Source organism: Phyllostomus hastatus, unplaced genomic scaffold, assembly GCF_019186645.2.
Source record: "Phyllostomus hastatus isolate PE091 unplaced genomic scaffold, TTU_PhHast_1.1 phas_contig_80, whole genome shotgun sequence".
NCBI classification, from domain to species: Eukaryota; Metazoa; Chordata; class Mammalia; order Chiroptera; family Phyllostomidae; genus Phyllostomus; species Phyllostomus hastatus.
Window position 1 is genome coordinate 3,548,305 of NW_025333960.1, and position 27,974 is coordinate 3,576,278.

A 27,974-nucleotide genomic window follows, 5' to 3' on the forward strand; every position below is an offset into this window, starting at 1 on the left:
CACCTCACCTTGGCTCCTGGGTTCCCTGACTCCACAACATCCCACTCCAAAAGAGGGGCTTCCCTCACTGAGGTTCAGCTTGGTGTCCCCTCCAGTTCCCACAGAGTCCTAGCTGCTGGCCCTCCCAGCATGGAGGACCTGGGTCCAGTCCCCTTGGTTTGGGAGTTCTTGGAGAACAGGATAACAGGGGCAGCCTAGGCTCTCACCTCTGGCGCCGCTCCTTCTCCTTGGCCTTCTCAGCCTGCTCGACCTTGACCTGGGGCACACGCTCCAGGTTCTCGAGCAGCTCATCCATCTGGTGCTCAATGATGGTCAGCATCTGCACAGTGCCCAGGTTAGACTCCTGCTGGACACCGACACAGTGCCGGTACACATCCAGAACCTTGTGGTTTAGGCTCTCCAGCAGCTTGTCCTGTGAGGTGGGCAATCCACCAGCAGGGTCACTTGGGCTTGTGTCTGTCCCCACTTCATGGTCTGCCCTCATTGTGGCATGGCAGACCTCCCAGGGCCTTGTTCAGTACAGGTAAACACTCGGGAAGCATGAGGAAGGATAGAACTTGGACACCTGGACTTACCATGGCCAGAACTGTGACCCCCTTGCTCTTTTGTGGTCAGCCAAATCTTGGGTTCCAGTCTTCACTGAGTCTGCCTGTGCCTCAGCCTCTGTCCAGCTGCCTCAATGTGTGCACCAAGGCCCCATCCCCTCCTCCTGGGAACCCTTTCTCTGCACCTACACTAACCTTAGCTCCCCACAAGACCACATCCTGTGACCTATTTTCTGTATGGTCCTGGCCCAATGAATTCCCCTCTCTGAGTTTGTTTTGACATTCAGAAAAAAAGTTAACCCCCCTGACACACAAGTGGGCCTGAGGTCTAAATGACGAACAGCAGACAAAAAGGCTTAAGCCAGGCATAGGGCATAGCTGGTACCCAGTGACAACCAATAGGAGGCGGGGGATCTACTGGCCTGCTCATTGTGGTATCTTGTGTACCTGGCCCAGTGCCTGCAGTAGGAATTTGGATGAATTAGGGAGCTGGAGGTGCTATCAAGAAAGGTGTGTGCCAAATTCTGGTCCTGCTGCCTGGAACATTCCTGGCCTTCTGTGCCTTCAGAATTCTCACCCAGTTTGACCAGGGGATGTGCCTGTCTTCCACCAAGCAGGGTTACCTTCTGGGTACAGTGTATAAGTTTAAGAAGCAGACATATTTGTTGAATGAAAAGGAATGAAGGAGGTGTGTTGGGCAGCTGAACAGCCATGGAGCAAAAACACATGGGGTGCTTTGGATTTGGGGACCAAGAGCCTTCTTAAGCCAGTCCCCTTTGGTCTGGGGCACAGAGCGTAGAGATGGCAAGGGACCACAGCAGACCTAGAGCATGGCTGAACCTTGGGCCTTGCTTTCCCACTGTCACAGCTCCAGGCACTGGGCTCCCTCCCAGCAGGTGCCTGGAATAGGCACACACCCCCTACTGCCAGCCTGTGGCCACCTGCACTCCTTCCTTGCCCACCGCCTGCTGGCTGCAATCCAGGGACTTACCTCCTGAGCACCCTTGTACTCGCCAAAATGGAAGACTCGGGCTTTGAGCTCCAGCTCAGCAGCTGTCTCCTCCTCTTTGGTGATGGCCATCATCAATGTGGTGATCCACTGCTTTAATTGGTTGACTTCCCTATCCCTAGATGGGGGACCAGCAGGACCCTGCTCACTCAGTGTGACCCTGGGCACTTCACCTCTCTGAGCCTGACCACTTCCTCTGTTGTCCTGAGGGCTAAGGGACCATGACTGCAAAGTGTCTGCATGTCCAGGGGTCAAAGGAACTGAGAGATGCACGGGTAAAATTTAAGATTTTTAACAATTGACATTTTAGAAAAAGTTTTTAGTATAATCACAAAGTTGTACAATTATTGCCATAATCTACTTTTAGAACATTTCCATCACCCAGAGAGAAACGCAGTACCCATTAACGGTCACTCCCCATTTTTCAATCTCCCTCTACTTTTTATCTCTCCTGGACATTTTATAAACATGAACTCATATACACATGGCCTTTTGCGTCTGGCTCTTTCACTCAGTTCAGTGTTTTCAAGGTTCATCCACATTGTGGCATGTGTCAGAACTTCATTCCTATGACCATATAATAGTTCATTGTGTGGACACACTGAACTTTGCTGAGCCACTGATCCGTTATAGTACATGTGGCCTTCCATCTTTTGGTTCTTGGGAATAATGCTGCTATGAACATTCACAGACAGGTTTTTACGAGGACTGTTTACAGTTCTCTTGAGTAAATATTTAAGAATGGAATTACAACCATCAACTTTTAAATGATACAAATTAAAAAAAAATGAAATCACAATCATGGCAGACACTGACCCTTGTATGTTGGGGGGTTTCCCAAGCTGGAGTCTCATTTCTCATGGCTGGCATAGCTTCACCCAGTGCAGGCAGCTGCACACCAATCCTGATCACAATAACTACATGCAGATTGGGCTACTTCACCAACAATTCCTGGGAGGCCCAGAAGTGGCCCCCTACCCAATGAAGATTTCATGGCTATCTCTCCATTTGTTAAAACCTACTGACATTGTCTCCATCTTAAGCAAAGTGCCATGGGCTGCAGCTCTTGCCCACTAGGGGTCCCATAATCTGTCACATGCATCACCACAGGGTTACAGCCGCACCATAGTCCAGAAGACTGTGTGAGGAGTACTGAGCTGGTCTGGTGGTCAGAAAGGCCACATGCAGCTTGGGCACAAGCAGATCACCTGGGGTGATAACACCTCCTGATACGAGGCCCTATTTCCCTCCAACCCTGAACACCCACTGCAAGAGCAGGTGCTTTTGGGGACAGTAGTATGTCTTCTAAGGGATAAATGATTGCATTTGGCTTTAACCTGGCTTCTAACACTTCCTTCACTTTCTTATGCCTTAACTGGCCTGTGTACTATCCTACATATCCTACAGCTGGCACTGTGCTGCTTCATCTCCACATTTATTATGTGGATATGGTGGTGGTGGTGGTAGTTTATTGTTGGTTTTCTACTTTTTCAGGTGATTGGACTATTGCCCCCTACTAGTTCTCTATAAATGTTAAATCATTGGGTAACAATCTTTTTTTCTCAACTGGATCCCACCTCCAATTTATAGGAAATGCAGAGGCACCAGGACACATGGCTCTTTGTGGGTCCTCAGACTGGCATATTTGTCACCTTCGTGTTTGTCATAAAAGCAGAGTCCAGGCTTTGATCCAGACGTACCCCATGAGAGACTTCATTTTTACAAGATTCCATGGGGAGTCCAGTGCACACACAGAATCTGAGGAGCACTTTGCTGCCAGAAAAGTTACCTGGTTTCTTCAACAACTGGACTGGAGGGGGACAATAAGATGGAGAAGGAACCAATAGATCAAAATGGATTTAAAGACAACCAATTGAAAAGTGTTATCTTAATTTGGATTCTAATTCGATCTAATATATTAAATGCAATAATATGTGAATTATTGATATTAAATAATGATTGCTGTTTTTTTAAAGAAAAGATGTTTTTGAGGTTGTGTTAAAGAGCCCAATTGTGTAAGAAATATCTAATATCTATAGATCAAATGATACAATGCCTGCAATTTGCTTATAAATAATATAGAAGATGGGGACATGGGTGGGGTCTAGGTGAAAGAATATTGGCTCTGAGTTGAGCAGTGTTGAAGATGGTGATGGGACTGGGGACTCTATACTATCCTGATATATATGTTTGTATATTTGACATTTTCTTAGAGCTATTGGGCTGAATTGGAGAAGTTACAAAAAGTTTTTTGCTGCTATTGTTCTGTTTTGTTTGTTTGTTTGTTTGTTTTTTTAAGGTAACAAGAAAGAGGATTCCTTTATAAATACCTGGGGACATGTAACAAGACAGTTTACTAGACAGGTAGTAAAGAAAAAAAAGCAAATACCAAGAAATGTAAATAAGTAATTCAAAAGACCAAACAAAAGAGAGTTACCATATTCCTGCAGAAATAGCAGCAAGAAAGAACAAAAACAAAATATTTTAAAATAGAGGAAGATGGCAGAGTAAGAAGCCCTAGGAATCTGTCTCCCCACCTAGACAGCAACTGCACTGGCAGAACCTGTCTAATAAAACTATTTTGGAATACTGGAATATTGAAGCTGACAACTTCCAGGGGAAGCCTGGATAGTAATTGCAGTTAATTTCAGTCAGTTTCAACTCTGACATAGCAGCTACCCAACTACCACTCCCAGCCCAGAGACAGACAGCTGTGTAAGTTTCCTGTAACAGCTTGCATAACATAGCATAGCGTGTGGGAGCTCTGGTGGGCAAAAAGGACTGTCTTCAAATATTGAGTATCTGCTCTGATTACTGATTGGCGCTTCTGATCACAGAGGGGCAGACATACAGCCATTTTTGTTGCACCTCCCTGCATTGCTGCAAGTTCCTCTTCCTTGGCTGAAGTAACTTCCAAGGGATTTAAAAGGCTGGTGCTCCTCCCTCCCTTAATTTTTTGCTTTTCCCCCTTTTGAAAGAGAGACACTAAAGACCAAGGACGATTAAGGAAAGTATATATCAGGAAAACTAGGAAGTGACTGTGCATGCCCAGGGAAAGGCTCAGAGAAGACCTAAAAAGGCCTTAAGTTTACATATCAGGCTCAGCAAAGAGACAGCCTGGAACCTGCAAATAAAAACAATAACAACAACAACCCTGGAGTAGGGAGAGAAGCTGATTTTCAGGGTTACCACATTATTAGATTTGAATGTTAAGTGTTCAGAAAATCACAAGGCACAGAAAAACACAAAGAATGGCCCACTCAGATGGGAAAAAAAGCAACAGAACCTGTTTCTAAGAAAACCTGATGGCAGATAAACTACAAAGACTTTAAAACAACTGTCTTAAAAGAGGCTCAAATAACTAAAGGAAGATGGGGGAAGTCAAGAAAACAATGTGAACAAAATGGAAACATTAAGCAATAGCCTTAAAAATTCTGGAGCTGAAACGTACAATTACTGAAATGAAAAATTCACGGGAGGTATCCAAAGGCAGACTTGAGCAGGGAGAAGAAAGAATCAGTGATCTTTTAGAAAGGTCAATGGAAGCTATCAAGGCTGAGGATCAGAAAGAAAAAAAAAACAACCTAAGTAATCTGTGGAACACCATCTGGAGAACCAATATACACATCTTGATTGTTGAAGAAGGAGAAGGAAAGAGGAAAGTACAGAGAAAATATTTGAAGACATAATGGCCACAAACTTGCCAAACTGGATGAAAGACATGAATATAAATGTCCAAGAAGCACAAGGAACTGCCAAGTAAAAGGAAATCAGTGACTCACACTGAGACTTGTTATAATAAGACTGTTACAGGATAATCAAAAGCCAAAGAATCTGGAAAGCTGGAAGAGAGAAACAGGACTTCCGGCAAGGTGGAGGAATAGGTGGATGAATAGGTGGATGCACAGTACCTCCTCGCACAACCAAGATTAGAACAACAATAATTTACAGACAGAATAACACTCAGAACTGATAGAGGATTTATCTGAATGGAAGTTGGACAGCCAAGAAGTTGAAGTAGACCCGTACATCCAGACTGGTAGGAGACGATGAGCTGGACGGGTGTGGGCCTGGCGCCGGTGGGCAGCGCACTGAGGTTGGGGAAAATTTGGCGCGAAATCTGCGAGACAGCCATCCGGGGTGCAAGAACGCAGCGGTGATCTCTGAGTATGCAAGCTGCGGCCTGCGGACCCAGTGAGGCAGCGATTGTGGACCAGGGCAGAGCTCGCAGCCCAGGATCCCAGAGAAGAGTCTGAGCCCAGGAGAACGGAACTACCGCCATTGTTCCCTCCCGTCCCCGCTCCCATCCCCGCCCCCACATATAACGTCACAATCTAGTGACTGGGATGCCCGGCCCCAGTGAACACCTAAGGGTGAACACCTAAGGCTCCATCCCCCACCGTAACAGGAGCAACCAGACCAGAAAAAAAAAAAAAAGGAGAGACAGGAAAAGACATAAGACATGTTTCCAACAGAACAGATCAGTCCCCCAGGACTCATCCTTTTGAGCGACCAAGAAATAGCCAGTCTATCAGATGCACAGTTCAAAACACTGGTGATCAGAAAGCTCATGGAATTGGTTGATTTCGGGTGCAATTTAGATGAAAGGATGCAGGTTACCATAAAAGAGATGCAGGAAGATACGCGGAGGAGAGCCAATAGTGAAAGGAAGGAATCTGAGTCTCAAAACAATACAGTGGACCAGAAGGAAGATAGAATCAACCAAGCAGGAAAGCATGATGAAATAAGAATTCAAAAAATCGAGGAAAAGCTTAAGAGCATCCAGGACACCTTTAAACGTTCCAACATCTGAATTATAGGGGTACCAGAACGGGAAGGGGAAAAGCAACAGATTGAGCACGTATTTGAACAAATAATAAAGGAGAACTTCCCCAATCTGGCAAAGGGAACAGTCTTCCAAGAAATCCAAGAAGCTCAGAGAGCCCCAAAGAAGTTGGACCCAAGAAGAAACACACCAAGGCACATTATAATTATATTAGCCAAGGTAAAAACAAAGGAGAGAATCCTAGAAGCAGCAAGAGATAAGGGGACAGTCACCTACAAAGGAGTGCCCATCAGACTGTCAGCTGATTTCTCCAAAGAGATCTTACAGGCAAGAAGGGGCTGGAAAGAAATATTCCAAGTCATGAACGACAAGGACCTACATCCCAGATTGCTCTATCCAGCAAAGCTCTCATTTAGAATGGAAGGGAAGATAAAGTGCTTTTCAGATAAGGTCAGGTTAAAGGAGTTCATCATCACCAAGCCCTTATTTTATGAAATGCTAAAGGGACTTATCTAAGAAAAGAAGATAAAGAAAAGACATGTATAGTAAAAGGACAGCAAACTCACAATTACTAACAACCACACCTAAAGCAAAACCAAAAGGAACTAAGTAAACAACTAGAACAGGAACAGAACCACAGAAATGGAAGGCACATGGAGGGCTATCAGCAGAGGGGTGGGAGGAAGAGAGAGGGGGAAAAGGTATAGAGAATAAGTAGCATAGAATGTAGGTTGAAAATAGATAGGGGGAGGGCAAGAATAGTACGGGAAATGTAGAAACTAAAGAACTCATAAGTATGACACATGGACATGAACTAAAGGGGGGGGGAATGTGGGTGGGAGAGGGGGTACAGGGTGGAGGGGAGAGAAGGGGGAAATGGGACAACTGTAATAGCATGATCAATAAAATATATTAAAAAAAAGAAACAAATTCTCACAATAAAAGGCCTTCAATAGGTTATCTGCAGATTTCTCATTAGAACCTTTGGAGGCTAAATGACAGTAGGCTGATATATTCAAAGTACTCAAAGGGGGAAAAACACTGTCAACCAAGAATTCTGTATCTGTCAAAATTGCCCTTTAAAAGTGAAGGAGAAGTTAAGACATTCCCAGATAAACAAAAGTTGAAGGAAATAAAAAATTTGGAGATTAAAAAAATGCAATATACCAAAGCTTACACAACACAGAAGCAGTGGTGCTTAGGGGGAAATTTATACGGTAGTTATAAACACATTTTAAAAATCCAAGAAAGATCAGAAATCAATCTAACTTTACAACTTAAATTACTTATTTTAAAAATATTCTAAACTCAAAGCTATCAGAGGGAAATAATAAGGATTAGATGAGAAAAACAAAATAGGGAATAGAAAAACAATTGGTTCTTTCTTAAAAGATCAAAGTTGACAAACCTTTAGTGTAGATGGACTGAGAAAAAACACTCAAATTACTAAAATCAGAAATAAAGTGAGGACATTACTAATTCTACAGAAATGAAAAGGATAAGAGTACTATGAACTATTGTACATCCCTAAAATTGGATAACTTAAATTGATAAAATATTAGAAACAGAGTATCTACAAACAATAAATAATGTCGAAGTAGAAAATCTGAATAGACCTATAACTAGCAAGGAGATTGAATCAGTAACCAAAATCTAATTCCAATCCTTAAACATTTTCAAAAATTTGAAGAGAAGGGAACACCTCCTGATTCATTCTGTGACACCAGAATAACTATGATGCCAAAGTCAAAGATACTACCAGAAAGTAAACTACAAATTAATATCCCTTATGAACATGCATTCAAAAACTTAAACAAAATATTAGTATACGGAATTCAGCAGCATATTAAAAGGATTATACAGTGCAACTAAGTGGGACTTATTCCTGGAATGCAAGGATGGTTTAAAATATGGAAATCAATCAAGGTAATATACCACATTAACAGAATGAAGGGAAAATACCAGAAGATCATCTCAATTGATGCAGAAATAGGATATGACAAAATTTAATGACCTTTCATGAAAAAACACAACAAAATAGGGATAAAAGGAAACTACCTCCACATAATAAAAAACCATATATGAGAAACTCACTGCAAACATACTCGGTGAAAGAATGAGAGGCCACATGCAGCTTGGGTGCAAGTAGGTCACCTGGATCAGAAACAGCTAAGGATGCTCACTTTCACACTTCTATTCAATATAGTAGTGAAACTTCTAGCCAGAGCAATTAGGTAAGAAAAAAAAGCATCTAAATTGGAGAGAAAGTAACATTGTCTGTTTACCCATGATAATGATCTTACATGTAGAAAACCCTAAAGACCACCACAGCCCTGGTTGGTGTGGCTCAGTGGGTTGAGTACTGTCCTGTGAACAGAAAGGTCACAGGGTCACAGGTTTGATATTCCCTTCAGGGTACATGCCTGGGTTGTGGACTGGGTCCCCAGTTGGGGGCGTGTGAGGGGTGATGTATCAAAGTTTCTCGCACATCAATGTTTTCCCCCTGGCTTCCCCCATCTCTAGAAAATAATGAAATCTTTTAAAAATGTTTTAATAAAAAAGAAGACTCCACAATAAATCTGTTAGAATTAATAAATGAATTCAGCAAAATAACAGGACACAAAGGTAACAAAGTTAGTTCATTTTTACACACAAATAATGAACAATCTGAAAAGGAAAACACAAAAACCATTACATTTACAATAACATCAAAAAGAAGAAAATACTTCTCAGGAGGGAAAAAAAGCTGTAAAGGACTTCATCACTACTCAACCAGTATTACAAGAATTGTTAAAGGACTTTAAGAAGAGGGAAAAAAGATAAAAATACAAATAAAAATGGCAATAGTGACATAATTATCAATAATTATTTTTAAAGGATTATATGCTCCGATCAAATCACAGGGTGGCTGAATGAATAAGAAAACAAGAACCATACATTTGTCTACAAGAGACCCAGTTCAGATTGAAACACAGACTGAAAGTAAAGGGATGGAAAAAAGATATTTCATGCAATGGAAATATAGAAAATGGAATAGCAATACTTATGTTAAACACTGTAGACTTAAAAACAAAGGCTATAATGAGAGACAAAGAAGGATCCAGCAATTCTGAGTATCTGAAAAAACCCGACACTAGTTTGAAAAGACGAATCCCTGTTCATTGCAGCGTATTTATAATAGCCAAGATATAGAAGCAACCTAAGAGCCCATCAATAGATGAATGGAATATTACTCAGCCATAATAGTTAAATTTTGCCATGTGCAACACCATGGATGGACCTAAAGGGTATTAAGTGAAATAAGTCAGACAGAGAAACAAATACCATATGATTTTACTTATATGTGGAGTCTAAAAAATTAAATGGACAAACATCAAAAACAAACTCATAGATACAGAGGGCATTTTGATGATTGCCTGCCTGGTGGGAGGGGTTGGGGATTGGGTGAAAAAGGGGAAGACATTAAGATGTATAAATTGCCAGTTATAAAAACATTCATGGGGATATAAAGTGCAGCATAGGAAATCTAGTTGATAATATTGTAATAATTATGTGTGATATCAGATGAATACAAGATTAGGGTGATCACATTGTAAGTTATATAAGTGACCTAACCACTATGTTGGACACCTCAACTGTAATTTAAAAGTAAATATATACAGAGTCTAGCACAAAAACACCCCTTTTATTACAAAATCTTTTATTACAAAATCATAAGCATGTAGTTTTGAAACAACAATATCATACCCAAGTACCACTATATGACATTTTAGGTGAAATGTTCAAATTAAAACTTTAAATTATTACACCCATATTATTACCCTACCAACCACACTGAGGCAGGCGCTACTTCTGCTGGACCCTGTATATTATGTTAAAAACAAATCTAAATGCACATGGTATGGATATACCACATTTTGTTTATACACTCACCTACTGATGGACGTGGGTTGTTTTCAGTTCTTGGCTATTATGAATAACTGCTATGAACATTCCTGTAACACAGCCACCCTTTGTTTCACTGTTGGAATAGACTGATCATTTACTATTGTATGTATTAATTTAAACAGAGACTTTATTTTTAAAGCAGTTTTTGGTTCATAGCAAAATTAAAAGCAGAAGGTACAGAGATTTCCTAAATATCCTCTGCATCCCCCACGTCTCCCACTGTCAACATCCTGCACAAGAATGGTGCACTCATGACCATTGATGAGCCTACACTGACACATCATTATCATCCAAAGTCCATCGTTTACTTGAGGTTCAGTCTTGGTGTTGTATATTCTATGGGTTTTGAAAAATATATAATGACATGTATCCACAATTACAGTATCATACAGAATAGTTTCACTGCCCTAAAAATCCCATCATTCACCTATTCATCCCTCCTTTGCCCTAAACCTTAGCAACCACTGATCTTTATAGTTTTGCCTTTTGCAGGATGTCCAATAGTCATATAGTGTGTAGCATTTTCAGATTGGTTTCTTTTACTTAGCAATATACATTTAAAGTTCCCCCATCATGTCTTTCCATAGCATGAGAACTCATTTATTTTTTAGTGATGAGTAATATTTTGTTATCTGGGTATACCACAGTTTATTTATTCACCCATGAAGGACATCTTGGTTGCTTCAAAAATTTGGCAAGTATGAACAAAGCTGCTATAAACATCCATGTGCAGGGTTGGAATTTTTTTTTTTTTAAGATTTGATTTATTTATTTTTAGAGAGGAGAAGGGAGGGAGAAAGAGGAAAGAAATATCAACATGCGGTTGCTTCCTGCGTGCCCTGTCCTGGGAACCTGGTCTGAACCCAGGCATGTGCCCTAGACTAGGAATCAAACCACTGACTCTGGTTTGCAGGCTGGCACTCAACTGAGCCACACCAGCCAGGGCTGTGTGCAAGTTTTTGAGTAGACATAAGTTTTCTGTTCCTTTAAGTAAATGCCAAGGAACACAATTACTGGATCATATGGTTAGAGTGTGTTTCGTTTTGTAAGAAACTCCCAAACTTTTCCAAAGTAGCTGTGCCAGTTTGCATTTCCACTAGCAATAAGTGAGAATTCCTGTTCCATATCCTTACCAGCATTTGGTGGTGTCAGTTTTGGACTTTGGCCATATGTGTGTAGTAGTATCTATCTCATTTTAAGTTGCAATTCCCTAATGACATATGCTGTTGAACATCTTTTTCTATGCTTATTTGCCATCTGTATGTATATGTTCTTTGATAAGGTGTCTGTTAGGGTCTTTGGCCTGTTTTTCATTTGGGTTGTTCATTTTCTTATTGTTGAATTTTAAGAGTTCTATGTTAATTTTGGATAATAGTTCTTTATCAGATATGTTTTGCAAATATTTTTCTCCCAGCCTGTGGCTTGTTTTCTCATTTTCTTGTCATTGCTTTTTAAAGAGCAGAAGTTTTTAATTTTAATGAAGTCCAGCTTATCAATTCTTTCTTGAGTGAATTTTTGCTTTGGTGATATATCTAAAAAGTCAACACCACACCTGAAGTCATCTAGATTTTCTCCTATGTTATCTTTTATTAGGAATTTTATAGTTTTGCATTTCACATGTAGGTCTATGATCCATTTTGTTTTTTTAAAGATTTTATTTATTTGTTTTTAGAGAGGGGAAGGGAGGGAGAAAGAGAGGGTGAGAAAAATCAATGTGAGAGAGAAACATTGATTGGATGCCTATAGTATGTGCCCTGACTGAGAACTGAACCAGCGACCCTTGGCTTTGCAGGATGATGCTCAACCAACTGAGCCACACCATTTAGGGCTTGAGTTAGTTTTGTGAAGGATTTAAGGTTTATGCCTAGATTTATTTACTTATTTATTTTGCATGTGGATGTCCAGTTGTTCCAGCAGTATTTCTTGAAAAGGTTTTCATTATACAGGTTTCCCCTGTTATCTGAAAGTAGAGCATCCCTGTGAAACCTTTTGTAAGCTAAAATAGCACAAAGCAGAGTATCCTCTGCTTTTTAAAAGTTTGCATTATACCATTCACTTTTATGAAAGATCTACATTAGTATGGTAACAGCTTTATTCATAAAAGTGAAAATCCTCTTTAGATTTCTTTCAGATAAAACAGGTAATAATGTAGGCCTTTCATAAAAGCAAAGTGGTATAACTTAACTTGTGGAAAGCAGGCATACCTATATTACCTTTGCTTTTTTGTAAAAAATCAGTTGATTATATTTGTGTGAGTCTCTTTCTGAGCTTCGGTGCTGCTCCACTGATCCATTTGTCTATTCTTTTTACCAATACTACACATCTTGATTACTGTAGCTTTATAATAAGTCTTTGAGTTGCATAGTGTCAGTCCTCCAACTTTGTTGTTCTTCTTCCATAAGTACAGTGTTGGTTGTTCTGGGTTTTCTGTTTCTCCATATAAATTTTAAAATAATTTTGCTGATATCTACAAAATAACTTGCTGGGATGTTGACTGGAAATGTATAGATCAACTTGGAAAGAACTGATATCTTGACAATATTAAGTCTTCCTATCCATGAACATGGAATAGCTCTTTATATATTTAGTTCTTTCATTTCATTCATTGAAATTTTATAGTTTTCTTCATATAGATCTTATACATTTTTGTTAGATTTATACCTAATTATTTCATTTTCTGGGGTGCTAATGTAAATGGTATTTTGTTTTCAACTTCAAATCCCACTTTTTCATTGCTGATATACAGGAAAGTGATTGACTTTTGTATATTAATTTTAGAGTCTATAATCTTGCTGCAGTGGCCTAGTAGTTTTAGGAAGGGCTTTTTTGTTGTTGATTCTTTCAGATTTTCTATAGATAATCATGTCATATACAAACAAAGACAACTTTATTTCTTCCTTCTCAATCTGTATACCTTTTATTTCATTTACTTGTCTTATTGCATTATATAGGACTTCCAGTATTATGCTGAAAAGGTATGAAGAGAAAGGACATCCTTTCCTTGTTTCTGATCTTAGAAGGAAAGCTTTAAGTATGATGTTAACTGTAAGGTTTTTTTTAGACGTCCTTTATCATGTTCAGGCAGTTCCCCTCTAATTCTAATTTACTAAGAGTTTTTATTATGAGTGATTAAATTTTATCAAATGCTGTTTCTGCATCTATTGATAGATCATGTGATTTTTGTTAGCTTGTTGATTGCTTTTTAAATTGATTTTCAAATGCAGAAGCAGCTTAGCACATCTGGGGGGAATCTCACTTGGTCATGGTATATAATTCTTTTCATATATTGTTGAATTCAATATTTTGTTGAGGATTTTCACATCTGTATTCATGTGAGATACTGGTCTATAGTTTTCTTATAATATTTTTGTTTGGTTTTGGTACTAAGGTAATACTGGTCACATAAAATGAGTTAGGAAGATTCTGTTGTATTCTGTTGTCTAGGAGAGATTATACAGAATTGGTATAATTTTTTCCTTAAATGTTTGGTAGAATTCATCTGTTTTGGAAGGTTATTAATTATTGATTCAACTTCTTCAATAAATAGGCCCATTAGGATGGTTTACTTGTATTTTTTGTTTTCCTGAATAAAGGTAGTTGAGTTCATGGAAATTAAATGTATATGGGCTGTGACTTCCCTGGAAATAAAGTGTTGGTGCTTTAGTATGGTTCAGATGCTAGGGTGGCTCAGCTGGCTTAAGCCCAGTTACTGGACATACCTCCAGGATTCTATGAGGTTTGTGTGTACATGTGTGTGTCCCCTTACCAGGTTTTTGGAATCTGGTAGGCTACCTGCCTCTCCCCAGTTCATCTCTGCTACCTCCCAGCTTTCTAGAAAACAGAGTCTTGCCTGAGAGCTGGTGGTTTCACATGACTCTGGAGATTCCCAGCAGGAAACTCTCCATAGCAGGACAGGGGCCAATAAGACATGAGTATTCAGGAACATATTTCCCCTGTGGGACATTGAATCCTTGGGCTGGCTCCCATCTCAAGGCCTTTGCACTTACTTTCCCTCTGCCTGGCATCCTCTTCCTAGACCACTGTTTGGCTTCCCATCACCCAGGAAGTGCCTGTCTCAAATGACATCTTCCCCTAGAAGCCTCCGCTGCCCTCATCAATCTGTGCCACTCTCCACTTTAGCCCCCTTCTCATATAATTCTTTTAATTTTCCTTCTAACATGTGTCAGTATCTACAAATGAAATATATGGGTCTGTCTGTTGTTTGTCTGCTCCCATGGAATGTCAGCTCCATGAGTCAGGGCCTTCTTACTTTATCCTTGGAGGGCCTAGACTCAGGCTTGACCCAGCATAGGTGCTCAGTGTGTATTTGGGAGTGAGTTCCTTGCTCCCAACAGGCCTCACCTAGTGCCTGAGCCTGACTCTGCCCAGCCCACCTCTCCCTGGCCTGGCATCAGCAGAATGTACCTGGGGCGAAGGGTCCTTAGGATGCCCCCCTCTGGCTTCAGACTGCTCCAGGGTGGTGATGGACCAGTCTGGTGTGGCCCCACCCATATGAAATGACCTTCTCCCAGAACACTCCTGGTTCCCTGAGCCTCAGCCTCCCTGCCCAATAGGGTACATCTCACTAGAGCCAGGCACAGCCTTCAAATAGAGCTTTCCCAAAAACAGAAGTCAGGGAAGGGCCAGGGCTATGGACAGGTAGGGTGTGAGGGTGGCACATTTCAGTCCCACTCCCAGTGACTGTGTGGGTTCCAAGATTGAGAGTCAGTGACAGAGCTCACCCCTCACTGGCTTGGGCGACCCCACTTGAGACTTACATACGGATCTGGGTGTTTTTCAGGGTGAAGCTCAGCTCCTCCAAGGTCTCCTCCATCTCCTGTGTGTTCTGGATCAATGAGAGGTTCTGCTCCTCCAGCTTTGTGAAGACATCCAGGAGCTGCTGGGGCTCTGTGAAGTATAGTTCCAGTTCCTGCAACAAGTGTGTGTGTGTGTGTGCAAGAGGCAGGGGGCACCGGCTCCCTCAGGCCTTGCCAGGAATGGGGCCACTGACCTCACAATCACTGTCTGGGTCCTCTTGCACAGGGAGGGCAGAGCTGGACCTGTGGAGAGATGTGGGTTCAGGGCACCAGGTCCCAGCCTGTGATATACTCCACCCCAGGAGTATAGAATCCTGGCATTTTCACAGCATTTCTCCACCCTCAAACCCCTTGTCCTCCTTGTCCATTGCACAGGTTGCCCAGGTGGTGGCATCAGCTTCCTCTTGGTTACTCATCTGTCACACAGCAACCAGGTAGACAGTTTTAAATTCGACTAACTCATCTCACTCCAGTTAGAATAAAGGTTGGCCTCCACCTGGGAGCTGTGGGGACCTTGCTGCCCTCCCTACCCTTGCCTCCCCCACTGCCCAAGGTTACTCTGCTCCTGCCCTGCAAGCTCCGTAGCTGTCTCTCCAGGAGCCAACCCTGCCTCAAGGCTTTGGCACCTGCAGCTCCCACTGCGGAGACTGCCCCTCTCCATTTGCCATTCTTTTTTAAAAGCCACTTTCAGGTCCTCTTGTGCCCATCTCTCTTATTTAGGTATGTTCTTGACTGTTGTCCTTGATGGCTCTCATAGCTGTCCTGTGACACAGTTGCCTTCAACCGACCCTGGGCACCCCACGGGGGCAGAGACCATCCTGGGCCAGCCCACATAAGTGCAGGAAAGGCTGTGCTGGCTTAGAGCCCTCAGTGTGGGTCCCTGGAAGGCTCTGCTGGATGGAGGCCCAATCTTGCCTGACGTCTTTCATCACCCATTCTCACCTGCTGCAGCCTTGGCCCCCACCCAGGATTACAGGCTCTGCTGGCTGAAGAATGACCAGAGGAAACTGGGCTGAGATCTGAGAGACTCCAGGCCCTGACCTGCCTACAGTGGAGAGGTGAAAACTGCAGGGCCTTGTGGGAGAGGATACTAAGCACTCTCTGGTCCTGCACCTCACATCGTGTATACATCAATGCCCATTTGGCAAATGAGGAACATGCAGCTCCGATATCTAGTCACCTGCCCAAGGTCACCTGCAGGACATTGCTGGCACATAAGGTATGTTTTTAAGAATCTGGACACAATGTAGGCAACCTCTACTGGCATGCCATATTAAATACCTTTTAGAGCTGAATAAAATACTAGAAAAACTCATAAAAAAGGGGCCCAGCCTGGGGTGTGGATGGGACTTTAGTCTCCACTCAACCACTTGGCTAAACACCTTGTGCATCATACCCTGCCCAACTGTAGACAGAGGCCTGGTTACATGGCTAATAGATGGAGAGGCCCAGATGCAAACCCAGGACAGAGTGATCCCACACCTCCATTCTCAGGGACTCTCCCAAAACAAGACCTTACAGTGGTAGCTCTAGGGCTGAGGGGTAACCTAGGCAGAGGAAACATGCATGCATGTCTAACCTCTTGGAGCCTCCATCCAAAACAGAACTGGAAATAGCAGCTCCTACTGGCAGGGGTTACAGGGATCAGAGTAAATAAACCATGGTATGTGCCTGGCCCACAAATGGTGGCTACTCTTCTCCATAAGGCATGACCATGATTCATAAAGATGAACATGACCTTGCAAATTGGTAGCACTTGGGTCACCTTCCAGCTGGAGAAGTATCAGTTTTGGATATGGGAGATTGAGTATAGAGAATATCTAAGGAGGGGGACACCCATGGGGGCCTGGAGCTCAGCAAACAGTGGGAGGCAGAACCATGGGAGGGGGTGGCCAATCCATTGTAAAGAAGAGAGGACAGAGGACAGGGTACATAAAGGGATGAGCAGAAGATACAGGCCCTGAGAAGCAGAGTGAAGAGGAGGTTCTTGAGCTCTTGGGCTACCCATTCTCCCTATCCTCACTACCACCACCCTCATCCAAGCTGATAAACCATGAAGCTTCCAGAAGAAAGCATAGGAGACTATTTTAGTGACTTTGGGATTGGCAGAGGTTTCTTAAGTAGGACACAAAATGCACCAATCATAAAAGCAAAGATTGGTAAACTGGACTCAAAAGATAACATTAAGAGTAATAAGAGAGACTAGACGAAGATACTTACACTAGACTTACTACATAAAGGACTGGCATGCAGAATATACAAAGTAATAGAAAACCAGAAGAGAAAGGCCAGCAGTCCAATAAAAATGTACAAAAATTGAACAGATACTTCACAAAGGAGGATATCTGAATGGCTATTGTATTTCTCCTCATGAAAATGTCATTAAAATCAAGATATATCACCTCACCCCTGTATTAACTCTATCTTTGATTTTCTGTATTCTGATATTTTGACATCTGAGGCCATGTTGACTGGAGGGATGAACACCCTTGAATGTGCTTTTCAGATGCTAAGCAACCGATCCAGTGCTCCTGTCCCAAGCTCTCACACTGGAAGCATTATTTCCCTGCCTCATTACCAGGGCCAAGTACCAGACAATCAAGGGTAGCCAGTGTGTCCCAGAGGCCTGAATTTATTCAAACCAGCCAATTTAAATCCACTTAACCTGCCTCACCTATTCCCTCCTGCAGAAACCACATTAATAGCTCCTATTCACAGTTGCTCTCCTTCCTTTGCCTCCTGACCACCCTGGTGCTTCCCGAGGTGGCTCTCAGGGCACGGCATGCCTCCTTCTCTGGGGACTGTGAAAAACAAACTGTCTTTACAAAGGTAGTCATCTCCTGATCTACTGGCCTTATGGAACCTCAAATTTCCTCTCAATATACTCTATTTCAAACAAACCCTGCTAGAATAATGAGAGGGACTGACAATACAATTTGATGAGGAAGTGGGGAAGCTGGAACTCTCACACATGCAGATAGAAGCTACTAAAGCTAAGCGTATGCCCACCCTATGAACCAATAATTCCACCCTTATTTCCATAGAAATAATGCTCATGCATAAAATAGTGCTCAGATAGAGAAGTACAAGAATGTGTATAAGTAGCTTTAATCAAAATAGCCAAGGATTGGTGATAACCAAAATGACCACTAATAGGAGAGTGGACCAAGATAGCAGGGCTTTTGTGCCCCACAGTGGGATATAAAACAGGTGCGAAGAGCAGCCTGTGGCTGCACAAAGCTAGGCAAGTGTGAAGTGAAAAGAGACAGACCCAGAGGGCAGTAGTGGTGGTGTAAGTTAATCAAGTTCAAGAACAAGGGAAAGTGACCCAGAGTGATTGAGATCACAACTGGTTAATTTCTGGTGTGGGAGAGGGCAACATGGTGTTTTGGACATTGGGATTGTTTTCTCTCTGGATCTGGGTATGGTCATGTGGGTATATGTTTATGTAAAAAGCCAAATGTTCACTTAAGATTTGTTCATTTTGTGATGTCAATAGCACTTCAATATAAAAGAAAAAAAAGTAAAACAGACCTAAATATGATCATATCACTGCTTCACAGAAACTTCCTGGCCTCTGCAGGCCCTGGACCCAAGGTTGGACTATGGAGCCCAGGGTTCCAACTCTATCTGGCTGCTCTGTGCCTCAGTTTCCTCACCTGCCATATGGGTGGCCCTCCAGAAGGTACTAGAGTTTGGAGTGGCTGAGCTGGAGGAATATGGCACCTGGGGGAGGGGTGGTGAAGGATGGGGAAGTGTGAGGATAGGCAGGGACTGGCTGGGGAGGGAGGAGGTTGGGGGTAGGGCAGGAGGAGATCTGTCCTGTGGTCACTGGTCATTGATGGACAGGACAGTGGGAAGGTATCCATGAGGTGTCTGAGGTGCTTGGCAGTGCCAGAGGTGGAACCTGGGAGCTGGAGGAACTACATACAAGACAAGAGTCACTGGAGCTGGACCTTACCCAGGAAGCCAGGCCTTCAGCTAGAGCCTCCTGGATGACTGATGAAGCTGTCAGACACTGGCATAATTCTACATGATTAGCAGATCCAGCTTTGAGCCCCTGTGATTTTATATGTCAACTTGGCTAGGACAAACATTATTCTAGATGTGTCTGTGGAGGTGTTTTTTAAGATAAGATTAATAATTTTTTGTAACCTTTAAATTGTCTAAATCAATACATTTCTGTATTTTTTAAAGTATAGTTTATTGATTATGCTATTACAGTTGTCCCATTTCTCCCCTTCATTCCCCTCCACCCTGCACACCCCCTCCCACCCACATTCCCTCCCTTTAGTTCATGTCCATGTGTCATAACTTCTTTAGCTTCTACATTTCCCATATTATTCTTACCCTCCCCCTGTCTATTTTCTACCTACCATCTATGCTACTTATTCTCTGTACCATTTCCCCCTCTCTCCTCCTTCCACTCCCCTGTTGATAACCCTCCATGTGCCTTCCATTTCTGTGGTTCTGTTCCTGTTCCTGTTCTGGTGGTTTGCTTAGTTTGTTTTAGTTTTATGTGTGGTTGTTAATAATTGTGAGTTTGCTGTCATTTTACTATACATGTTTTTCATCTTCTTTTTCTAGGATAAGTCCCTTTAAACATTTCATATAATAGGGGCTTGGTGATGATGAACTCCTTTAACTTGACCTTATCTGAGAAGCAGTTGATCTGCCCTTCCATTCTAAATGAAAACTTTGCTGGATAGAGCAATCTTGGATGTAGGTCCTTGCCTTTCATGACTTGGAATACTTCTTTCCAGCCCCTTCTTGCCTGTAAGGTCTCTTTTGAGAAATCAGATGACAGTCTTATGGGCACTCCTTTGTAAGTAACTGTCTCCTTTTGTCTTGCTGCTTTTAAGATTCTGTCCTTATCTTCAATCTTGGCTAATGTAATTATGATGTGCCTTGGTGTGTTCCTCCTAGGGTCCAACTTCTTTGGGACTCTCTGAACTTCCTGGACTTCCTGGAAGTCTATTTCCTTTGCCAGATTGGGGAAGTTCTCCTTTATTATTCAAATAACTTTTCCACTTGTTGCTCTTCCTCTTCTCCTTCTGGTACCCCTATAATTTGGATTTGGAACGTTTAAAGATGTCCTGGAGATTCCTAAGCCTCTCCTCACTTTTTTGAATTCTTGTTTCTTCATTCTTTTCTGTTTGATTGTTTCTTTCTTCCTTCTGGTCCACTCCCTTGATTTGGGTCCCTGTTTCCTTCCCATCACTATTGATTCCCTGTACATTTTCCTTTATTTCACTTATTGTAGCCTTCATTTTTTCATCTAATTTGCGACCAAATTCCACCAGTTCTGTGAGCATCCTGATCACTAGTGCTTTGAACTGTGCATCTGATAGGTTGGCTATCTCTTTATCACTTAATTGTATTTTTTCTGGAGCTTTAATCTTTCATTTGGGCCATTTTTTTTTGTCTTGACATGCCTGTTACATATGAGGGACAGAGCCTTAGGTGTTCACCAGGGTGGGACAACCCAGTTGCTGAGTTGTGATGCAGTATGTTGGGGGTGGGGGGCTCCAAGAGGGAACAATGGCGCTTGCTCTGCTCTCTGCTGGCTTTCAGTCACTTCTGCCGTTTGGTTGTCGGACTTCCATACAGTTCAGTTTTCTGTCAGTACTAGTTGTTTCTTTGTTTCTAAATTTTTGTTGGCCTTATTTTGGTTGTGCGAGGAGGCAGTGTGTCTACCTATGCCTCCATCTTGGCCAGAAGTTCCATTTCTGTATTTTTTATATCAATATTAGCAAAAATAATGTTTTGTATGTTTTTGTGTATGTTTTTTAATTTAATTTTTATTTTTTCCATTACCCTTTAGTTCCCTTACACCCTACTCCCTCCAGCAATCACTACTGTTGTCCATGTCCATGAGTCCTTTTTGCTTTTTGCTCAATCCCTCCATCTCCTCATCTCCCCCATCCCCAGCTGTCATCCTGCCCTCCATCGTTAAATCAGTAGATTGAGTAAAGCAGCTAACCCTCTATGATATAGGTGAGCCTCACCCAGTCAGTTGAAGGCTTCAATAGAGGAAGACTGACCTTCTCCAAAAAAGAGAGGATTCTGTCAGACCGTTGCCTTTGGACTCAAGTGATAGCAGCAGCTCTGCTTCCTTAGGTTTGCACCCTGCTGGCCTGCCTGCAGAATGTTGACTTGCCAACCCCTCAATCACATCAACCAATTAAATTCTCTCTCTTTCTTTTCCCTGGAGCTAAACCTGCCAGCCACCTGTCCTGGCTCACCACATGGTTCTCCAGGCCCTCATCACTCTGGCCCAAGGTGGTCCAGAGTCCATTGGAGAGGGGAGCATCCTGGCAGTGGCCCTGGCACTGGGAAGGCAAATGCCAGTTAGCCATTTGATGCTGTAGTCAGTGCCCGACCCCAAAATTCATCTTGTGAATTTTATTCCAGCCAGCATCAAGATGTCAGGAGCAAGACAAGCCACCAGGGAAGCTTGAACCCTGGCTAAAAAGGACTGCCTTTGGATCCACCCTGGCAATATTGCTAATGGAGAAATAGTGATATGTGTAGGTCAGCTCCCTTTTCAAAGGAAGGGTGGGCATAAGACAATCTCCTTTGCTTGTGTTTAGGTTGAGTCATAAGGACATACCAGTACTCTTTTGACCTACATATGGTTCAGTGTACTATTTGCTTGAAAATGGCTGAAAAGACATGCAGGAAATAATAAAATTCATTGCAGCACTGCTTGTGGCTTCCTGGGCCAATAGCCTAGAAGGAGGTACACAGGGACCTCTCTCAGCTTTTACACCGTCTGTAGAGTTGTAACGTTTGTGAATGTTTCATTGAGAGAGCAGTGACTGGGTACTCCAGCAACTAAACATATGCCCATCCTATGAACCAGGTGGGGTGGGTGGAGGACAGCTCTGGCCTTGGAGGTAAAGGAGTGGAGGAACAGATTAGCACTGGACCATGGATCTGTTTGGGGTTTCTGTTTTCCCTCATTGTGTTTTTTGGAAAATTTATAAGTAACCATCATACTTAAATCTGGGTGATTTTATAATGTCTAGACTTCTGGCTTCTCTTGACCAGCTCTGGAGCTCTGGCTCCTGGGCCAGTACTCCCTGGTGACAGAGTGCTGGCAGGAAGTATGTGCCATCCTATCTGTCCACCTGGCTGCCTTCATCTGTTCACACCTGACTAGTCTACTAGCACCTGAGTGGGCCACCCCAGGCTTAAGTTTACTGAATCAAGCAGAAATAAACCTTTCTTGAGAAACCTCTTGATTTTCCAACTGAAGTCAGACTGTACTCATATACCTTCTAGTATGGGAACAGCCCCTCCTCACACTCTTCCCCTCAGGGAGTCTGGGCCCATCCTGGGTACTCCTGGCCCGGAACCATTGGGGAGTATCCCACCCCAGGCCCCAGCCACCTTTGCAGCTCTCCCAAGTCCACTCACCCTTTGGGGTCCAGCCCAACACTGGGCTGACTGTCCTGCTGGAGGCTCATGGCGCTGGTCAGGATCTGCCCTGCCTGTGCCACCTGCAGCAGTTTCCAGGGCTTCCTTGGGCCTTGCCCCTCTGGAGGAATCAGAGGAATAGTTTCTATGGGCTCCCAACCCAGGGTGGGGGCCCTCCAGCCTGGGGCAGCCACATACCTCTGGAGCCTGTCTTGCCCTTGATCCCTGGTCCTACAGGAAGCAAGGGAGGGGTCCCAGATGGCCTTGGCTAGAATCAGGCCAGCAGCAACACTGCTTGGGGGCACAAGGTTCCCCAGGGTCCCTCAGTGGCAGAAGAAAAGAGGTGCATAGGAGGAAAGTCCCTGGGGTTTGAGTTGAGATTCAGTCCCACTTCCCCAAGTAGGTGCTTAGGTTGAGCCACCAGTGGCTAAGAGGAGGTTGCTGCCCTAACTGGAGGTCTGTAAGGTATGGAAGGGGCCAAGTCCATGGCCTGTACACCTCCAAGACCTCTGCTGGCTGGACACAGGGTGTAGGTGGACCCAGGGACCTGTAGTCTCTTCTGCTACCTTTGTCCCCTTGTGTGAAGAATAGAGTGTTCTCTTTGGGGGCCTCGGCAACCTCGAACTCCTCAGCCTGTTTGAGAGCCAAGTGCTTCTTCTCTTGTTCTTCCAACCACTCCTTGGGTGACAGTTTATACAGGAAATCCTTGTAGACCTTGTAATGTTGCAGAGTGTCTTCAAATTTGGAGATTTCGCTAAACCGGGGGAAGGGACAGGTGAGGTCAGACTCTACCTGGGATCCCCCAATCCCCTGCCCCGAGGGGACCCAGTGCACTCTGGCCAAGAAAGGCAGCCACAGGCACACTGGTGCCAAGGAGAGTGCCCACCCTGCTGGGACCAATGTGGGTTATGCTTCCAACAGAGTGACAGTCCTCAGGGACTCTCTCTGCCCCTCTCAGGGTGGGAGCCTGGGGTTCTCGGAGGCATGTGAGCCCTGTGTCTTGGTGGTGTGGCCTTGGGAAAGTCACTGAACCTCTCCTGGCCTGTCACCTCATCTGTAAGATGGACAACAGCCTACAGGGCTTCAGAGTCCTGACATGTTTAGGGTTCAGTGTTAAAATGATGAGGTTTGTGTTGTGGGGGATCTCTTTGGCTACGGGAGAAGTGGTAGAGGAAAATGTAGGCAGGCCAACCCAGGCCCAGTTTGCCTCTGACCTCACCTTTTGATGTTCATGATCTGAGTGGTCAAATCTCGGATTTCAGTGATCTTCTCCATTTTCACTTTGGTCTCCTTCTCTGCTCTGGAGGTTGAGATGGGGGCAGAGAGACAATCTCAGACTTTAAAGAGAGGCATCCACACTGCCCTCAGGCAGAGCTGAAAGTGGGGGGACTACCCAGGGGCTGGGTTGGGGTCAGGATTGAGGTGGGGGCAGGGGTAGGGGTGGAAACGGGAGCTGGGGCTGGGTCCCAGCTAGGTTAGGTTGGTGTGCACAAGCCCAGGGGACCCTGGGGGGATGGTGCATGGCCAGCCAGCTCCTCTGGCCACAGGCTCACGCTCTCAAGGCCTGCACTGAGCTGTGGTCATTCTCCCTGAGGAACTCATCGAACAAGGCTGAATCCTTCTCCAGGGACTTCTCAGCCCGCTCCAGCTCTGCCTCCTCCTTAGTTGCCAGCATCTCCAGCCGCTGGATCTCACTCCGCTTCATATCTAGGGCATACTGAGGGCCACCAGAGCAAGAATCATGCTCCTCACTGGGACAGCCCACCAGGGTCCCCTTCACGTGAACAGATGGGCCTACCTGGATGAGGAACATTTGCCGTTTCTGGTTGATGTACTTGTTTATGTTACCAGATTCCCCTTTCTTTTCTGCAATGAGAGAAGGGAGGCATCTAGAGGGTGGGGTGGGCAATGGGAGACAGACCCAGGTTCTCAGCTGTAGATGGTATGTAGCCTAAAGAGGGGAGCCAGTCAGCTGCAAGGTCCAGGTTATTACAGGGACCATGGGAGAGCAAGCCCTTTCTCCAGCAAAAGGAGAGAAGTCTTTGTTGACATATCTCCATGCCTGGAGATGGGTCCAGGTGGGAGAGCCTCTCTTGGACTCCTCTCACCTGGAATGAGACTCTGGATACCCTTGCCCTAGAAGTCTTACCCAGCTGGACTTCATTAAAAAAGCCCTATTAGCCCTGGCTGGCATAGCTCAGTGGATTGAGCGCGGGCTGCGAACCAGTGTAGCAGGTTCGATTCCCAGTCAGTGTACATGCCTGAGTTGCAGGCTGACCCCCAGCACCGCACATTGATGTTTCTCTCTATCTCCCTCCCTTCCCTCTCTGAAAATAAATAAATAAAATCTTTTTTTTTAAAAAGTCCTATTGCCCAGGTGGAGCAGTATGAGCTCTACTTGGGGTACCCTAAGTCCCCAGGGCCCAATTTGGGCAGCAGCTAAGTCTACACAGCCAAGGTTTAAGACAGGTGGGAGGACGTTAAGGTGAGCATCTGGATGACCTTTCAGAGTATAAGCAGAGAGGCAGTACAATGCGTCCAAGGGCTGTGGGAACCTCTTTCCTTGGCCATTCTGGAAAGGAAGACCTAGATACTCCCCAACTTTGGAGACCCCAGGGACTATGGGAAAGACTGCGGGACCATGTGGTTGTCTTGCCTCAAATCTTCTCCTTTCCAGAAGAAGCTAGTGTAGTGCAGCAGTCCTATTTTAAGTCTAGATGCCTGGCAGTGAGCCCACTAGGTCACGGTCTCCCTGGTCTACCCTGGGGAAGTCTTTGCCCTTAAGGAAACCCAGCTTTCCCCTGGAGGCCAAAACTGGACCACTGATGAATCTTTGTGTCTAAACCCACTGGGTCCAACCTTCCTTATTAAGGTGCCATCTGCCTCTCCTAGGTCTTAGGAATGGAGGGTAGAGACAGAAAGGAAACACATGCTCTACTGCTTCCCCCATGCAGAACTTGGCACACAATTGTCAAAGCAAGGTTAGGGCTTCCTACCTCAAAGAACAAGCTATGGGTGTCAGGGTGGAGGCTGGGAGTTTCCTTACATTGATACTCACATCCAGTATACTTGTAGTCACTGGGGGTTCCAGGACTCTCTGATCCCAAGCTACTTTTTTCTAGTTTAATGACATACTTTATTATCTATTTAGTGACATACTTTATATCATCTGAAAACACATGCGTTTTTATTACTTAAGATTTCCTACTGGGCCACCAAAATAACTGAGCATATGCACACACAGTTCTTTCTCATTACATGCAATGTCTGGTGACATTGAATCCCACAACCATGATGTGGCTACAGTTATTAGCCAGGAGAGGAAACTGCCCTGCCATGCAAAGACATTAGCTGACTCGCTCAGGATGGTGCAGCCATTAAATGCTTAGCTGAGATCTGGCCCCAGGCAATCTAGTTCTATGTTGACTCTTTATCTCTACATTAAGTGCATATACATAAATCCTTGCCTGAGGACATGTTTTCTATTGCTTTTTTTTTTGTAGTAGTAGTAGTAGTAGTAGAGAGAGAGGAAGGCAGAAAAGGAGACTGAGAGAAAAACATTGATGTGATTGTGAGAAACAAATGTCCATTGGCTGCCTCCCATATTGCCCTGACCTGGGATCTAACCTGCCACCCAGGTATGTGCCCTGACTGGGAATAGAACTCACAACATTTTGCTGTATGGAAGGATGCTCTGACTAACTGAACCACCCAGCCAGGGCAAGATGCCTATATTTTATACAGCCTGCATTCACTGTGCATAGTCACACTCAGAATGCATGCAATGCTGGGATTGAAAGGGTTTAGACTTGCACTCCAGCTGGAGTTGATCGTTCTGACCCTGGACAAAGAAGACCCTTCTTTCCCATTACACTGAAGTCCTGCCTCTCCAAGTGCTTTTAAAGTACTGCCCTCTCAGGTGGCTCAGATCCCACGTTGGTAAGGAAGGAGGTCCCACCTTTGGTCACCGAGAGCTTCCAGGCTGTGTGGTAGTGGAAGGCACGCAGCTGCTCGGCCTCTGCACGCGCCTCCTGGTCCTCTGTCTCGTCCTCCAGCTGCAGCTCTCGCCGCAAACTGTTGTGCTTGGCTGACACTTTAGATGAGTATGTCATCTTCTCATGCACCCGCAGCACCTTCTTCTGCTGCCGCTCCTGTGGGGCAGGTCAGGAGGGTCCCTCAAGGCCAGCCTGCACCCAACTCCCACCCGGCCACCCTCCATCCTGTCCCACCCTGCCTGGGTCTCCTCCCCTCTGTGTTGCCTGGTCCCAGGGTAGCATGGACTCGAGGTCATGCGCACTTAGCTTGGGCAGGCTTGGGGGTGCGAAAGGAGGAAAGTGCTCTTCGGAAATGTGACTGCTGCTTGTGAAGGGAAAAGTGAGCTGGGGCAGACCTTGGTCCTGGATACTCACTGAGTGAGACTTACTCCTCTCCTGATCTCTGAGCAGGAAGAAATCTACGTCCCCAGACATGTGGAAAGGATTAGCTGAACTGTTGGAAACAATCTCAGACTCTGTGGAAAGATATACCTCATTGGAGAGACAAACCAGCTCTTCCAAGCTGAGTTCTGTGCCCCTGGGGTCCTGGTGCCCTCCTAGCCCAGCAAGGCAAACTTAAATGAAAGCACATGCAAATGGCAAATGTTCTCTTGGGTCCATTTGTGCCTAAAATCCACCCCTGGACCTTCCAGCTTCCTAAACTCACCTGTCTGGTTTAACCTAGTTGGAGTTGGACGTCTGTCCCTGACTTCTCAAAGACACCTTGTGAACACAGCCCCTCCTGTGTCTCAGATATCTGCTAAATCCTTGGCCCTCTGTCTTCTCCCATTTAAAGTCTCAGTGGGGGATGTGGGTAGGTGGGGTTGGGCAAAAAGGGGGTGGAAAGATACTTTGCTTTGGGTGATGGGTGTGTGATGCAGTGTGCAAATGACATTTTGTTGAGATGTTTTGTGAACCAATGTCACTCCAATAACTTCAATTAAAAAAAATAAAGTCTCAGGAATCCCTACTCTGTAGAGGAAGGAAGCAAGAGCTTGCTGACTCCACAGCTGAGGTGCTTGCCTGCAAGTGGGGAGGAGGCACTCAATGTGAATATGCCTTGTTTTTGCAGGAGTCTCCACCAGCCTCCCAAGGAAGGACTGGGCTTGGGGGTGGGTGACAGCAATGTGCCTGAGACCTGGGGAGGCAGTACAAGAATTGGGAGGTAGGGACTACCAAGGACCCCAATTCTGCTACTCCCCCAACCTCAGGGCTTGGGGTGAGGTTCCCACAGCTCAGGTATCAGGGAAGACTGAAGCCAAAAGGCACCAAACAAAGGGCTCAAAAATATGGTTGCTTCCTCCCACTACCCTTGTTCTAAAAGAAACAAGATTCTTGGGAAACAGAGTGAAACAAAACAAAAAATTCTTGAAAGTGAAAGAATGTGAAAAAAGGAAAAAGTATTGGCTTTGA

At 44.3% G+C, this 27,974-nt stretch overlaps 1 protein-coding gene across 1 annotated transcript in view; it reads right to left on the reverse strand.

Moving 5' to 3' along the window:
- The window catches only part of CFAP100 (cilia and flagella associated protein 100), a 35,882-nt gene that overhangs the window by 2,254 nt on the left and 5,654 nt on the right, over nucleotides 1-27,974 (reverse strand). Inside the window, exons 3-14 of the mRNA XM_045850283.1 lie at nucleotides 26,937-27,037; nucleotides 26,486-26,678; nucleotides 24,326-24,393; nucleotides 24,081-24,244; nucleotides 23,747-23,827; nucleotides 23,094-23,281; nucleotides 22,726-22,758; nucleotides 22,528-22,648; nucleotides 15,300-15,348; nucleotides 15,067-15,218; nucleotides 1,537-1,672; nucleotides 207-412 (exon numbers count right to left, since the gene is read on the reverse strand). Of these exons, the coding sequence (XP_045706239.1) occupies nucleotides 207-412; nucleotides 1,537-1,672; nucleotides 15,067-15,218; nucleotides 15,300-15,348; nucleotides 22,528-22,648; nucleotides 22,726-22,758; nucleotides 23,094-23,281; nucleotides 23,747-23,827; nucleotides 24,081-24,244; nucleotides 24,326-24,393; nucleotides 26,486-26,678; nucleotides 26,937-27,037 (1,492 nt within the window). The remainder of the gene's footprint in view (nucleotides 1-206; nucleotides 413-1,536; nucleotides 1,673-15,066; nucleotides 15,219-15,299; nucleotides 15,349-22,527; nucleotides 22,649-22,725; nucleotides 22,759-23,093; nucleotides 23,282-23,746; nucleotides 23,828-24,080; nucleotides 24,245-24,325; nucleotides 24,394-26,485; nucleotides 26,679-26,936; nucleotides 27,038-27,974) is intronic.